We start from the raw sequence: 15,816 nt of genomic DNA on the forward strand, positions 1-15,816 counted from the left end.
TTTTTTTTTTTTTTTTTTTTTTTTTTTTTTTTTTTTTTTTTTTTTTGAGACGGAGTCTTGCTCTGTCATCCAGGCTGCAGTACAGTGGTGTGGTCTTGGCTCACTGTGACCTCTGCCTCCCAGGTTCAAGCAATTCTCCTGCCTCGGCAGCCTGAGGAGCTGGGCTTACAGATGCTCACCACATACTCAGCTAATTTTTTTGTATTTTTAGTAGAGATGGGGTTTCACCATGCTGGCCAGGCTGATCTCAAACCGCTGATCTCAGGTAATCCACCCACTTGGTCTCCCAAAGTGCTGGGATGATAGGCATGAGCCACCGTACCTGGCCAAATTTTCTTTTCAGAATGTCCCACAGCTTAGCTGAGGTTTTTCCAAGTGCTGAGCTCCTGTCAATTAGTTCATGGCTGAACTCTGAGAAATGCCTAAAGAGGCATATTCTCTCAAGTTGATTGATGATCAATATGGTTCTGATAATTAATGGGCAGGAAGCAAGTCTGATGTTCTGCTATCAAAGTAAAGCAGTCCTTGTGGGTACTCTTTTCCAGATAAGAGGCCATCCCACTTTCCCACAAAGTTGGACTGAAAAGTGGACCAAAATTTTGGCATCACTTAGATTTTCTCAGAAACAACCTCAGAAATGATTATGACCTGCTCATGATTATGAAGAATTTAATGAAGATCTCAGGATATTTAGGTATAAAACATGAGAGAGTTGTTGTTGTTGCCTAAAAAGGATTTAAGAAGAGTTGTCACTAGTCAGCTCCTCAACCCTAAGCAAATCCTTAATACAGACACAGAGATCACGGACTGTAACAGCTCTCATTTTACGTTATTATTTTCTTTCCTATTCTTTTCTAACAGAGACAGGTCTCACTATGTTGCTCAGGGCACTCTCCAACTCCTGGGCTCAAGTGATCCTCCTATCTGGACTCCCAAAGTGTTGAGATTACAGAACCAAGACAGCATTCCAATGGTCCCTCAAGGCTTGCCAAGAACTCCCAGGATGTGAATGGGTTCAGGTGCTGCTCAGGACTAAAATGATCGATTTGGAAATTAATTCACTTCATTCTACTTTCTCTCCCCTCCCCACAAAAATGATTTAAAAAACCACAAAATTTAAAAGCTTAAATAAAATCACAGTAAACTGTTCGCCTTCCTATACATTTCATAATCTGATATGATAATTCTTTCTCATATAAAGTGTTTTACATGAGCATGAATATATCACTTTTATAAGCTTTAATTATTTGTTCTCCATGGTGTAGGTAATGGGTGTGTGTGGTGATGTTTAAAATATTAAAGAGTGGGGCTGGGCATGGTGGCTCATGCCTGTAATCCCAGCACTTTGGGAGGCTGAGGCGGGTAGATCACGAAGTCAGGATTTCAAGACCAGTCTGGCCAAGATAGTGAAACCTTATCTCTACTAAAAATGCAAAAATTAGCTGGGTGTGGTGGCAGGTCCCTGCAATCCCAGCTACTTGGGAGGCCGAGGCAGGAAATTGGTTGAACCTGAGAGGCGGAGGTTGCAGTGAGCCGAGATCACGCCACTGCACTCCAGCCTTGGCAACAGAATGAGACTCTGTCTAAAAAAAAAAAAAAAAAAAAAGCAGACAAAAGTGAATTAATGTAATCAGTCACGTGTAATACTGAGCTTCCCTGTGTTTCAGATGAGGACTGGCGGCTGACCATTCACCCTCATGCCCACATCAGAGCCTCACCAGATGTTACTTTCCCAGCTCACCCATCACAACCAGGGCAGGCAGTACAAGATGATTAGGGTGAAGTGCACACACACAGGCTACAAGACAGAGGCATACTCACTGGCAAAACAGGCTAGTCATTCATTATATTTTCATTCAATAAATTAACTACTATATACCAGGTACTATGCTAGACTCTCAGCATATGTACAGAAAAGGCACAGTTCCTATTTTGAGGAGCCATGGCCTAATGTACAGTTCACAAGCCTAGTGTCACCCCGGAATTACCCAAAGCGCTAAACAAATAGCAATAAGCCTATGCTCAGGTACCTAGCCTAAGAGTTTTGTTTTTGTTTTTTAGAATATCTGATCTTCTGTCATCATCCCTTTAGCCCTAAAGATCCTGATTTAATTGGTCTTGAATAGAGTCTGGATATCAGTATTTTAAAACGTTCCTGGTATGATTCTAATGTACAGGTAAGGTTGAGAGCTACAGTCCCAGCATATGAAAGAGATCAGTTAGTGAGCAAATACACGTGCAGTTTTCTAAATAAACCAGCTGAGCTCATCTTTAAAGTTAGTCTGGCTTCCTGCTTTAGAATCTTTCACTTCATGACTCTACCACTTGGCCACTAAGCACACATTTGCCTTCTCATTCCTGCCAGTCTCTGGAACCAACCAGTGTTTAGACACTGGCATTGTAACAAGCCCTTGCTTAGTAGGTTACCAATTCAGTCCCAACTCACAATTCCTTCTGGTAATGCTTTCTCCTAACCTACCTTGATCCTTGTGACCAAGCTAACTTCTATAACCCAGTTTTGCCTGGGACTCCACCCATCACCTGAGTCTCCTGCCCACTGCTCAATTTCTCTGGTAAGAATACCTGCGGTCTGTACTGCTAGCTGTGGTGCCTTCCAGATCACCTGCCAGGCTTTGGCAGGTCTCTCTCTTGTCTTCCATCTGATCTGGCTCATATGGCCTTCATCGTCACCCCAGGCTTGATGCAATCAACTACAGCTACTGTTTTTAAAATATCTAATATCAAGAACAGAACATCTTCCTTTTATGCACCAACTCATCTACATTATGTTTCACTCTATTATTTTCATAGGCTTCTTTAGCTAATAGATTTCTTGGTAAAGCATGACACACTCAGTTCATTATCTTGATTCTCATTACCAGCACAATGAGACAAGAATACGTCCACTTGCAATGTATTCTTTGACTTCAACCAATCCCAGTAGATTAAGTTAACTATTAAAGTGGAATTCAAATTACACTTGAAGTATCTTGTTAGATATATTTGTGGTTTGCTATTACAAGATAAGCTTTGTTTTCTACCTGAAATTTTAATAATGCATCCCCTAAAAAGTTGTTCTTGTGAAATAGCAATCCAAGTTTCACATCCCAAGTCTTGAAGTTGATAACATGCTCCCCTATCATGTATTCCAACATAAAATAAATAATGTGGGTGAAAATAATATGTTGATATCTAATAAAATGAATACATACAGAAAACTTTAGGCTACATATAAAGTTTTTACAGGGACTTATAAAACCTTGCTACCTAGCTTATAGCCTGTTTGGCTATAAGAAATCCTTTATGAACACCTATCCCAGCTCTCATCATCGTATGCTATAAACATTATCTTTTCCATTAGATTGTAAGCCCAGTGTGCAGCAATGATGTCACATTATTCCTGGGGTCCAAATGGCACTTGACACACAGTAGGAGCTCAAGAAATACATGTGGCAACAGTGAGTGTGTGCCTACTACATGTAAAACAGGCTCAGATGTCACGGGATTTTGGTGCTCTTTCACGGGAAAGCATTTGGACTTTGTGTATCCAGGGTTATTCTCTAGGCTATGGACCAGTGGTTTGTCTGTGGGTGCTGCTTAGCATAGCAGTGTTGCAGCTGTCAGTAGTTAGAGTCTAGGAAAGGAACAGCACATAAATGACTTTTGGTTCCTTCAAGCCAGTGAAACAAAGCTCTCGCCCAGGAGGTCACCAGCAGATCCTTTTCTGGTGGCAAAATTTCCCTAGTGATGGCTCTGCTAATGTCATGCCTGGTCACCTGCCAGTCTGAGGCTAAAGATGAGAAAATAAGAAATTGACTTAAGTTCTTTTAACAATCAGATTTGGAACCCATGGCTTCCAGAGTGCTTTTGATATAGCCCAGACTAGATTAAGTTTACTTGTGTAGCAATCTATGGTGTTCTGAGAGCAAACTCTGCCCTTGGGTCCTTGGAGATGTCCATTTGGCACCTTTAATTGTCAGCTGAAGGATTTGATTTCTACAGCAATATGTGTTCTGGTGTCTTTGTGGGTTACCTTTTACCTGGTGTATATGTTCCTAGCACTTTTCTGTTTTCTCATGAAATTTTGCAAAGGTTATTTACATGAACTGTGGCACTTCTTACAGACACCTACCACACTTTCGTCTAAGAAAGTCACTTTTATCAGACCCATGTCTAGAGAGTACTTCTAAGACTAGCTGAAAATATTATGAAGAAATAGGATGAAAGGGGCAGATATTTTCTCAAAGGGTTCATTTTATGTTCTTTTCAAGTAACATGCAGTGAAAGCAGTTTTCTATGTTTACAGTCTTTTCTCATCAGAAAAATAAATATTCCATTCTGTGTCTGCTCTTTGTTTATTTCAGCCTGAAAATAGGGACAGATTAAAGCAAAAGTGCTTGTACTGGAATGAATATAAACAATATAATTGGGTGATTTAAAAAAATTTGTACGAATTTATAGGGCATATATGCAATTCCATTACATGCCTAGATGGCATAGTGGTTACGTCGTGGCTTTTGGGGTATCCATAACCCCCAATAATACACATTGTACCCAGTATGTAATTTTTCATTATCCACACCACCTTCAGCTCTTCCCTTTCGGAGTCTTCAAAGTGATATACTTTATCATCTCTTTGAGACAGGGTCTCACTCTGTCGCCCATGCTAGAATGCAATGTTGAAAACATGGCTCCCTGCAGCCTTGACCTCCTAGGCTCAAACGATCCTCCAACCTCAGCCTCCAAGTAGCTGGGATGACAGGTATGTGCCACCACATCTAGCTAACCTAAACATTTTCTAGAGGTAAGGTTTTGCCAAGTTGCTCAGCTGGTCTCAAACTCCTAGGTTCCTCCTGCCTCAGCTGCCCAAAGTGTTGGGGTTATAGACGTGAGCCACAGTGCCCGGCCTCCAGTGCTTGCCTTTATGTAACTTAAATGAACTGCAGTATATGATAACTTTGAAAAATAATACAGGTTAAACAATAAAAGAAATTATTATGTAATTATCTGAAACTAGTTGGACAATGAACACTGTAAAGTTTGTTCTCATAAGAAAGGGCAAGTCATCTAATAAACTCTAGCAATTGTGGCATCTTTGAAACTGGGAAGTGAGGGCTGCCTCAAATCTATAGACCATTCAGTTGGCACCACTGTTAGCTTAACCCAGGGGTCAGCAAACTATGGCCTGTGGGCTAAATTTGGCCCATTATCTCTTTTTGTATGGCCTGTAAGCTAAGAATGGTTTTCATATTTTTAAATAGTTGAAAAATTGAAAGAAGCTTAGTATTTCAAAACATAGGAAAATTATACAAGATTGAAATGATATAATGCATATAATGTATCATATTATATAATGCATATAATGTGCATGATAAAGTTTTATTAGAACACAGCTATCCTTATTAGTTTATGTATCCTCAATGGCTTCTTTTGTGTCATGGCAGAGTTAAGAAGTTGTGACGGAGACCGTAGGGCTGTTGAGTGAGAAATGTTATCAGGCCCTCCACAGAAAAAGTTTGCTGACCTCTGGTTTAAACATAATAGCTATAATTACATAAATCCTACTTTTGTTTAAAGATTGTGCCACTAACTGGGCTGTTCTAGCTTCCCTTATGATTGGGAAAATATTCTTATGAGACTTAATGGCCAGGGTACAGTAGGAATAACATCCCAGTAATGGATGCTTGGAAGAGTTGGTCCAAGAAGCTTAATTTGATCAAGACCTTCCATGTTTTTAGGTATGCATCAGAATAGCCCCTAGACCATGACACACCTGGCTCAACCCTGTCCCGAGGTGCCTGTGATGGGACCAATGACTGTCAAGTTCTAAGATCATTACTTACCGATTATATTCAGATAGCACATGTTGATGATTTTGAAAATTAGAGAAAGCCTAGAAAGGTCTTACACAGAAGGACTAGTTTTCATGAAAAGGTGAAAGCCCACCTGGACGAGTCTCTGCCACAACAGGGCCAGCAAGGTCAGACGGCTTCCCAACTCCCGCCTGGTTTATGGCTCGGACACGGAACACGTAGCTGATGCCCTCCTTGAGGCCTCGAACCTGGTAAAAGCAGGTATAGAAGTAATGGGTGTTTTATGGAGCAGTGGCTGTTTTATGTCATTTAAACAGATGGAGCTCTTCCTCTCTAGTAATATTTTAAGACCTAGCACCAGGGATATAAGACTTGTGTTCTAGACTTGATTCTGTCAAACACTAAGCAGGTGACTTTAGCTATAGATGGTCTCTCTGAACCATCTTTAGTTAGAGAGGAGTTGTTAATATCCATTCTCACTCTGATGTTTCTCCTTTTTAGTTAATGTAGTGGCCACCAACATCAGAAACAGAGACTCGTGTATGTAGGCATCACATGCATTAGCCACGTATTCTTTGGTCAAAAGGACAAAATATGAAGTGCTCACTATAGCATATATGTTGCCTTTCCCCCCGATCCTTTTGAGACATTCCATGAACAATTTCAGATGAAATTCTTGCCGAGAGGGGAGAATTAAAAGGATGAATCACAAACACTTTCCATTTGTTTAAAAGCATGTTAAACTAATAGAACCAAAACAAACAATAATTGTTCCTGTAAATTTAACATAGCTATTTCTTACTAAATAGACATGAAATTAACACAATTGTGAATTTAACTAATTTGTGAATAATCAAATGGTACTAAAATTCTACAACCTCAAGTTTTTAATAATCAAGATGTATGCTGAGCATCCACTACGTATGTGGCACTAAGCTAGAATTATGAAGAGCTGTTAAAAAAGCATTTATAATTTATTTTTGTATGACAGTCCCACTTCATGTACATGTATATGCACACACATACATATATACACACCCACGTGTATATATACATGCATAGATGTGTATATATGTATGTGTATTATGTGTATATATACATATATGTGTATGTATATATACATATATGTATGTATGTATATACATGTATGCGTATATACATGTGTGTGTGTGTATATATATACATACACACACACATACACACATATATGTATTTTTGAGACAGAGCTTCACTCTGTTGCTCAGGCTGGAGTACAGTGGCATGATCTCAGCTCACTGCAGCCTGGACCTCCTGGGATCAAGCAATTCTCCTGCTTCAGCCTCCTGAGTAGTTGAGACCACAGGTATGTGCCAGCACACCAGGCTAACTAAAAAAATTTTTCGTAGATACAGGGTTTCACCAGTATTTTTTATAGCTATGAGGTTTCACCAGTATTGAGGCCAGGCTGGTCTCAAACTCCTGGGCTCAAGCAATTCTCCCACCTCAGACTCCCACAGTGTTGGGATTATGGGAGTGAGCTACCATGCCCAGTTTCCCACTTAATTTTTTGTAACCTTCTTTGGGTTCTGAACAATAGCATTACTATTATCAATACTGTCAATGTTTTACCAACATTTTTATTTTAAAAACATGTGACTTTTAAAAGCTATGCTGTTTTTTTTTTTTATTTTTTTTTTTTTTCTTTTTCTTTTTCTTTTTCTTTGGGACGGAGTTTCGCTCTTGTTACCCAGGCTGGAGTGCAATGGCGCGATCTCGGCTCACCACAACCTCCGCCTCCCGGGTTCAGGCAATTCTCCTGCCTCAGCCTCCTGAGTAGCTGGGATTACAGGCACGCGCCACCATGCCCAGCTAATGTTTTGTATTTTTAGTAGAGACGGGGTTTCACCGTGTTGACCAGGATGGTCTTGATCTCTTGACCTCGTCGTGATCCACCCGCCTCGGCCTCCCAAAGTGCTTTTAAGAAGGAATTTATTATACACAGAAGGCATAATTTTTCCCCAAAATGTTGTGATAGAGACCAATATCCACAATGTGATCTAAATCAAACAATGTTAGAACAAAGTTATTCAATCAGGTAAAGTGTTTGTGATCATGTATTTAAATGAGATACATATTAAATTGTTAGGTTTTTAATCTAATTGTATGTGTTTAAAACAGAATGTCACTATTTATGTGGTAATAGCTTTCACTGGCACTAATGAATTTTTGAAATGGATTTTATTCTATAAATAAACTTTAAATTAGTTACAGGTTAAATGCACAGAGGTTGACATATTTAAATTCTATGTTTAGAAATAACGCCAGGAAACTGTGGATTTCCAAAAGGACACAGAAACATTTCCTTGTAATAAAAATAGAGTAACTGCCAGGTACCTGACACATCTGCACCTGCCACCTACGTGATGATGTATGGCTGTGAGTCAGATTTCTGCAACATGTATAGGAAGTATATTCACATTCCAGTGTCTGGTCCCTGGGGTGACAGAGCACTCCACTCTTCCATCACCACAAGGGCAATGACCACTGGCCTCAACAGCACCACAAACGCGTAATCAAGGTCATCAATTTTTCCTTTTCCTTTCTTTCTTTCTTTTTTTTTGAGACAGAGTCTCACTCTGTTGCCCAGGCTGGAGTGCAGTGGTGCAGTCACAGCTCACTGCAGCTTCCACCTCCCTAGTTCAAGTGATCCTCCCACCTCAGCCTCATGAGTGGCTGGGACTACGGGCACATGCCACCACACCCAGCCAATTTTATTTATTTATTTATTTAGAGACAGGGTTTTGTCACATTTTCCAGGCTGGTCTTGAACTCCAGGGCTCAAGCAATTTGCTTCCCAAAGCCCTGGGATTATAGGCACAAGTCACTGTGCCTGGCCTACATTCTTCTTTGTGCTTCTTATGTTTGAAATTTTCATTCAAATTGTTAGTTTTATAATCAGAAATATTAAAAAAATCTTTTTTTTTTTTTTTTTTTTTTTTGAGACGGAGTTTCACTCATGTTACCCAGGCTGGAGTGCAATGGCACGATCTTGGCTCACCGCAACCTCCGCCTCCTGGGTTCAGGCAGTTCTCCTGCCTCAGCCTCCTGAGTAGCTGGGATTACAGGCACGCACCACCATGCCCAGCTAATTTTTTGTATTTTTAGTAGAGATGGGGTTTCACCATGTTGACCAGGATGGTCTCGATCTCTTGACCTCGTGATCCACCCGCCTTGGCCTCCCAAAGTGCTGGGATTACAGGCTTGAGCCACCGCGCCCGGCCCTAAAAAAATCATTTTATAAAAACTGTTGATAAAGTGTAATAACTCTTCTTATAGAAGTTCACTTCCACGTTTGTTAGGCATACTTAACCTCACTCTCTCCCTCTCTCTTAAAATTGCTTTTCTTCTTTTTCTGTTTTAAAATGAGTGACGTCAACCATTCTTTGACACATTTAAACTCTATTTTTTCTTTTTCTTTCTTTTTTTTTTTTTCCTTGTGTCTTCATCTTTGTTTTGCTTCCAACCTCAGGTCCTTGGCATCCTCTACAGTGGTGGATGGAAGACTTGAAAATCTTCATCCCAGCCCTATTCACCCACCACCACCATCCAGAATGTTCCCAGCCTTTCTTTTACACTGTATTTTGGGGGTTTCTTGTAATCCAGGGGCCTCTGGACTCATCTGGACAGCAAACAGCATCATAGGCTCCAGTCCTTCCTTGACGTTTTCTCTTCATCATGAAAAGATAACCTGTCTTACTTCTTTAGAGTTTTGCAAGAAGCTGGAGAGCTGACTGGCACATGCTAAGTTGAGTTAATGGCATGTTGGGTGTAATGGTTTATGGGTCATATCTCCTGGAGGATATATTTACACAGTTTATAGTAACTGGAAATACCTTAACCCTGGAGAGTGGCTGACAGATGGAAGGGACTTAGTCCATGATGGCAGGTCAGGGAGGGATCTTTTTGGCCAGGTACACTTTGAATATCTTCCAAAGCCCACCTTATAGGCAATGACTTCTGCCAACAGATAGGACTGTGCAAATGCAGTGTGCAACTTCCTGAGTGAATGTGGTGAAGTCAGTCACATTTTATTCTAAGTAGTAAGTAATGCAATCATATTTCCCACAGTTTCCAAGGCCTCGAGGGGCAGTCAGGGTCTCCAGGTGCCACTGCTAACACCAGGAGAAAACATTCTTTTGAAATTTCCTTTTGGTACAAGTGACTTGGTGGCTACGGCAGAACAGTGTTTGGTCGACAGAGTTAGGAAATGGTTCAATTAGCACACTCTAGAGGAACCTGAAAGGCAGGGACATGGATAAGGGGGTTGAGCGAACCCATTCCACTCATCTCTGAGAGCTCATGTGAGAACCAGCCTGACGGGAGGAGACAGGAGTGACTTGAGAGGATCAGTGGTCACAGGTTTCTTGATGTGAGCTTTATAAAAACAGCACCCTCAAATCAACAACCCCCCCCCAAAAAAAGAGGAATGAAAAAGTCATCTTTTGGGGATGGTAAGCAGTAACGTTTAAAGACTATGAGTAACAAAAATGTAAAGTGGGTAAGTTGAGGCAAGGAGGGACAGGAGAGAGGAAGGAGCTAGTGGGTGTGTTTCAAATCTATGCTAAGGAATTCAGGTTAAATATAATCAAAGTGTTTCAAGCATCAGAAACTTCCCCTAGCCCCAACCTCTGCCAATGGAATCTTACCAGGAGCCCAGTATATGAAACAGATCAAAGCAGAGATATTCTGTTTTATCTGGCTAACTTTAAAGTTAATATTAGTCAAGCCATTTTCCGCTTTTTTAAAAAAAGAAGCTCTAGAACTAAGCATCCTCTTACCTTCAGGTATAAGGTTTTAATCGCCGCCTCATTGAGCCCTCGCCACTGGTCCTCTTTGGCCTGGGCCTCCTTCAAGTCCACGAAGTAACCAGTGACTGGAGTCCGCCCAGAGTGGATGGGGGGCTTCCAGTGGAGGACCAGGGAGTCTTTCCTGACTTCGCTATACTTGAGACTGTGCGGTGGTCCTGAGAGAGAGAGAAGTCAATGAGGAGATATCATAACATAGATAAGTAAATCATAACATTATCATGACATAGAAATCATAACATACATAATCATAACTCATCTCTACACATTTAGAACTACATTGTAAGTCTTAAAGCTAATCTGACACTGGTGTTCTTTTTTCAAAATCTAGGATTCCCATAAAAATCAGTATTCTGTGGTCATTTCATATCACTTCCCTACTGCTCTACATCAGCCCAGTGGTCCCTTTAAGGGTGTTAGGCAGGGAAGGCCACTCTCAGGTGCCTCTCAAAGGGTAGACCCAAAACTTCCCTTCAGGCCATGCTCAGGCCATTCATCTTAAAGACCTTTTATTGGAACAGTATAATTGAGCTGCAGATTCATATTTTTTAATTTTTAGTTTTAGAGACAGGGTTTTGCCCTCTTACCCAGGCTAGAGTGCAGTGGTGTGATCATGGTTCACTGTAACCTGGAGCTCCTGGGCTCAAGGGATTCTCTCACCCTAGCCTCCTGTGCAGCTGGGCCTACAAGTGTGTACCACCACGCCGGGCTAATTTTTTAAGTTTTTGTAGAGATAGGGTCTCGCTGTGTTGACCAGGCTGCTCTTGAACTCTTGAGTTCAAGTGGTTCTTCTGCCTCAGCCTCCCAAAGTGTTGGGATTACAGGTGGAAACCACCATATCTGCCCCCTGGTTTCAGATAATTTTTGAGTGACAGCCTAAAAATTCCCCTTAATCTCAAATAGTAGAAAGAAAGCAGCTCAATTTGATGGCATATGAATATAGAGAGGAATAGCTCTTTCAGAGGAAACAGAATCACTCTCAACTGGAGGGAAATCTTCCCCCTAAAGAGCATGTGTAGCCCACAAATGGGTAAAAACAAATGATAGCTTACGGTTTACAAAAACCTTTTACCAAAATAAATATAATCAATCCTATAGGTCCTGCATCTGCGCTAAATACTGCCAGGTAGTTGACATTCATTTATCTCACTCTTCCTGAAGACAATTAACAGAAAGCTCAGAGAAGCTAAGTCACTTGATAACCCTCTCAAGGGAGAAAGCCCGAATGTAGGCTGTGTGAATGCTCTTCATGTTCTTGGCAAAGTCCAAACCACTAAGTGATTGCCTGTACCTTTGCATGACTACCAGCTGCTATCCAGGTGATAAATTTATTTTTATTTTTTTCCTTTCCTTTTTTTTTTTTAAACAACGACTGACATCGAGCCAACCAATCAAAATCACCTGAAGTGACTCATAGTAGCCTGAAGCCAAAGCCAACCTGTACAAGGACATACTCTGTTATGCCATGCTTTGTTGTTTTGTAATTGACAGTTCAATATTTGTTTGGCCCTTTACCTTGGCTTCACGGCTACAAATATGCATCATGCTTGCCTTCCGATGTTTTGTATAAAACCATATTTAAATATTAACACCAAATACCTCACATGAATGTGGCATGTCCCGTTTTACAAAGAGCTTTTATAACCATGATCTTGTGTCATCCTTAGAACCCTGGGAGGCATCCAGATCGGCAGCAGTATCCGTGCCCCACAGAGGAGGAACTACGCTCTGCTGTTTCCTAGCAGCTCCCATCTAGGAAAAAGCAGACCTAGTTTCCTATCCTAATTATGCTACTTGTTACCTCTGGCACCCTCTGGGCATCATTTAACCTGAGTGTCAGTTTTTTCTTCTGTAAAACAGGACGACAAAACATTCTTATTGCTTTCTTCTATAAGGGCGTTCTTGAAGTGAGGCTTACCTAACACTACTCAGGAAGTCAAGGAGGGATCTGAGAAGCCAGGATGTCAGGAGGGTGGGGGGCTGCCCTCTTCATTTCTTCTCTAAGTTGAGAGTGCTCATCTGAAACCTTTTTTTGTCAACTGCATCACCTTTTTTTTTTTTTTTTTTTTTTTTTTTTCAAAGAGAGACAGAGCCTCATTCTGTTATCTGGGCTGGAGCACAGTGGTATGATCACAGCTCACTGCAGCCTTGACCTCGTGAGCTCAAGCAATCATCCTGCCTCAGCTTCCTGAGTAGCTGGGACTACAGGCATACACCACCATGCCCAGCTAATTAAAAAACATTTTTTAGGAGATGAGGTCTCACTATGTTGCCCAGTCTGGTCTTGAACACCTGGGCTCAGGATATCCCCCTGCCTCAGCCTCCCAAAGAACTGGGATTACAGGAATGAGCCACTGCACGCAGCCAACAACATCACTTTTGATCAAAAAAAATTTCTACAAGCCTGCTTGGAATTTCTTAGTCTTTAATCAATTGCATTTCTCATTACTCAGGAATTGCAAGAATTTGAAAACAGGCCCACTTTTATGCAGGTGGCAGAAAGGACTTAAGAAATATCACTGGCTTCAAGGAACTACAAGGAAAGAGCAATGTGTTTGTCTCTGTTTGCTGAAGTCAAGTGAGCATGTGAACTGCTCTTGAGTTTCTCTTGGAATGTTGTTATTCACACCTGACAGAGGAGTTAAAGGCAAAGTGGTGGTCTTCAGGGGTAAAGGGTTTCAAGCAGAGGAAGGGGGTGGCATAGGGACATAAAATCACCCACCAAATACATTTATTGCTAGTTTAAATCTTAATGGTAAAGTAGTAAATTTGCATTCAATTTTTATTTTATGTTTTGGCTTTATGGCTCTGTAAGAGTTTTATAAGCAAGGTAAGTTCCCCCCGCATCCCCGCCCCACTTCCCACTTTCTTCCCTGCTGACCCAACCACTCCCTATGATGACCTCTGAAGGACAGTAATTGCCAGGTTCCAGGAACTTTCCTTTGGTTCAGAGTTTGGAAAATATGTAGAGAGAAGGGACTGGAAATCAGTGCAGAGAGGCAAGCAGAGAGAGGTCAGCCCTAAACCCTAGACAGGTGTGTGAAATCCATCCGTGTGATATAATGAAAAGCTGGGAGGAGTGAGAAGGAGAGACGAAGAAGCCACATAGCTTGAATGTGAAGAGAGAGATTCTGGGGAGCTGATAAACGAGAACCTTCCAGCAGCGTGGCAATATATGAGAACGAAGGCATGCAGGGAGACGTTTTTGAGAAATTTTGCTGTGGGATATAAATTGGATGACCTTTAAGTGGCCTTTCGAAAGCAAAAGCAAAGATTGGAATTTCTTTTAAACACTCATTTGCACTCAATCCAGCCGCTTCTGCTAATCCTACCCCACGCAGTGGCTGAGCAGTGAGGGCTCTAGGATTTACTTGGAACACAAGCATAAGGAATTAATACTCAGTTTTACCTTGCTACCTATTATTTAATATTATCATTAAAATATTTTAGGTAAACACAAGAGGTCAAGAGAATTCTTTTCCCTTAAATGTTGACCATATAGTACTTTGAATTTCATTCCAGGCTATAGGTTCTCTCGGAGGAAATTCCAAGGTGTGGTGTGGAGGCCTGGTGTCCGTGGTTTACCTGGGACAGCGATGGTCCACTCTTCACACTTGAAGCATTCGCTTACTGCTGAGGGTGCGCCCAGCCCGGCCATGTTCATGGCTGCCACTTGGAACTGATACACCACGTTTTCCTTCAAGTTGCTAATCTGCAACATTGACAACATCACAGATAGTGAATGTTCCAGGTTTTTTTTTTTTCTACTTGTTCAACATTGTATTTATTTACCTTCCGTGTCAGACACACCCTCGGGTGACCCTCAATGCGTCATAGGCTTTTGTAATCTCTTGGGTGTGGGTGAAACTGTGACCTTGTAGCTTACATTAGAATGTGGCAAAAGGATTGGGAGATCAGTCCTGTGATCATGTCACCCCATATGGCAAAGAGAAAAGACACTGCAGATTAGGGTCCCTAGTGAGCTGGTCTGGGGTTAATCAAAAGGGATATTATCTTGGATGGGCCTGATGTCATCAGGTAAGAACTCTTAAAACGGGGCTTGGGCCCCTTCTAAAGAAAAACATTGTGCCAATGGCCTTGAGGAAGTAAATGGCACATGGAGAGCTGCCTACCCACTCATATTTGGAGAAAGGCAGCATCTAGGAGTGGAAGCCTCAGCCCTACAGCTGCAAGGAACTGGATTCTGCCAACAACTTGAGTGGGCTTGGAAGAGGAACTCAACGTGAATGTGGCCTAGCTGATGCCTGGATTGCAGCCCTGTGAGGTCCTAAGCAGAGGACTGTGCTACGCCATCCCCAGGCCCCTGACTCACGGGCACTGTGATATAAGAAATGTGGGTTGTTTTCAGCCACTGAGTCTGTGGTAACTTGTTATGTAGCAATAGAAAGCTAAGGCACGTACAGGTGAAATTTAAATGAGATTTAAGCTGGGAATCAAAATGCTCAAGTTCTCGTAATTTTTCTGCTCTTTACTGAGTGAACTAATATTTTCTGTAACGCTCAGTATGAATTGGGTTGTTGTAAGGGTACATATATGTGATAAAATAATAAATGTTAAGATATGTGCAAAATAGAAGTGATGGAATATATTAGTGTGAAAAACATTTGTAGGAAGCAGCAAAATATAAAATATGTAAAATGTGACCAACAAGAGATGAAAAATACAGAAAGAAAAAAATAGACATTTTCAACAGAATATCAGATGCAAAAGAAGAGAGAGTTTGTAAAGTGACAGAAAGTCAGAAGAAATTACACAGGACATGATGCAGAAAGACTCAAAAATGGAAAAGAGAGAAAAGTTGATTAACAGATGTGGAAGACAGAGTGAGAACTTCAAATATATGTTTAAATAGAGTTTTGGGAGAAGTGAAGAGAAAGAGAGAATGAGGGAGCAATAATATTTTGGGAGATACAGAATTTTCTAGAAAAATCTTCTGAAAAATCCAACCCATAGATGAAAAATCCTCCTCCCCCTAAAATCCTGGGTAGATACATTTTTTAAAAACCCACATCTAGACCCACAGTATTTTAAGTATTGGACATCAAGGATAAAGTGAACATATCAAAAGCTGTCTGAGAAAAAGGGCAAATTACCCTCAAACAAGCAAGCAGACCAAGAGCTGAACATCAGCAGCAACA

At 41.1% G+C, this 15,816-nt stretch overlaps 1 protein-coding gene across 2 annotated transcripts in view; it reads right to left on the reverse strand.

Annotated features, from left to right (window-relative positions):
* The window catches only part of MYOM1 (myomesin 1), a 162,986-nt gene that overhangs the window by 43,915 nt on the left and 103,255 nt on the right, over positions 1-15,816 (reverse strand). For both annotated transcript variants that reach the window (XM_032293278.1, XM_032293277.1), the window contains 3 exons: positions 14,243-14,369; positions 10,631-10,815; positions 5,947-6,061 (listed from right to left, as the gene is read on the reverse strand). In XM_032293278.1, the coding sequence (XP_032149169.1) occupies positions 5,947-6,061; positions 10,631-10,815; positions 14,243-14,369 (427 nt within the window). The remainder of the gene's footprint in view (positions 1-5,946; positions 6,062-10,630; positions 10,816-14,242; positions 14,370-15,816) is intronic.

The sequence above is a fragment of the Sapajus apella genome, unplaced genomic scaffold, assembly GCF_009761245.1.
Source record: "Sapajus apella isolate SASKATOON/1434 unplaced genomic scaffold, GSC_monkey_1.0 scaffold29, whole genome shotgun sequence".
Classification (NCBI taxonomy): domain Eukaryota; kingdom Metazoa; phylum Chordata; class Mammalia; order Primates; family Cebidae; genus Sapajus; species Sapajus apella.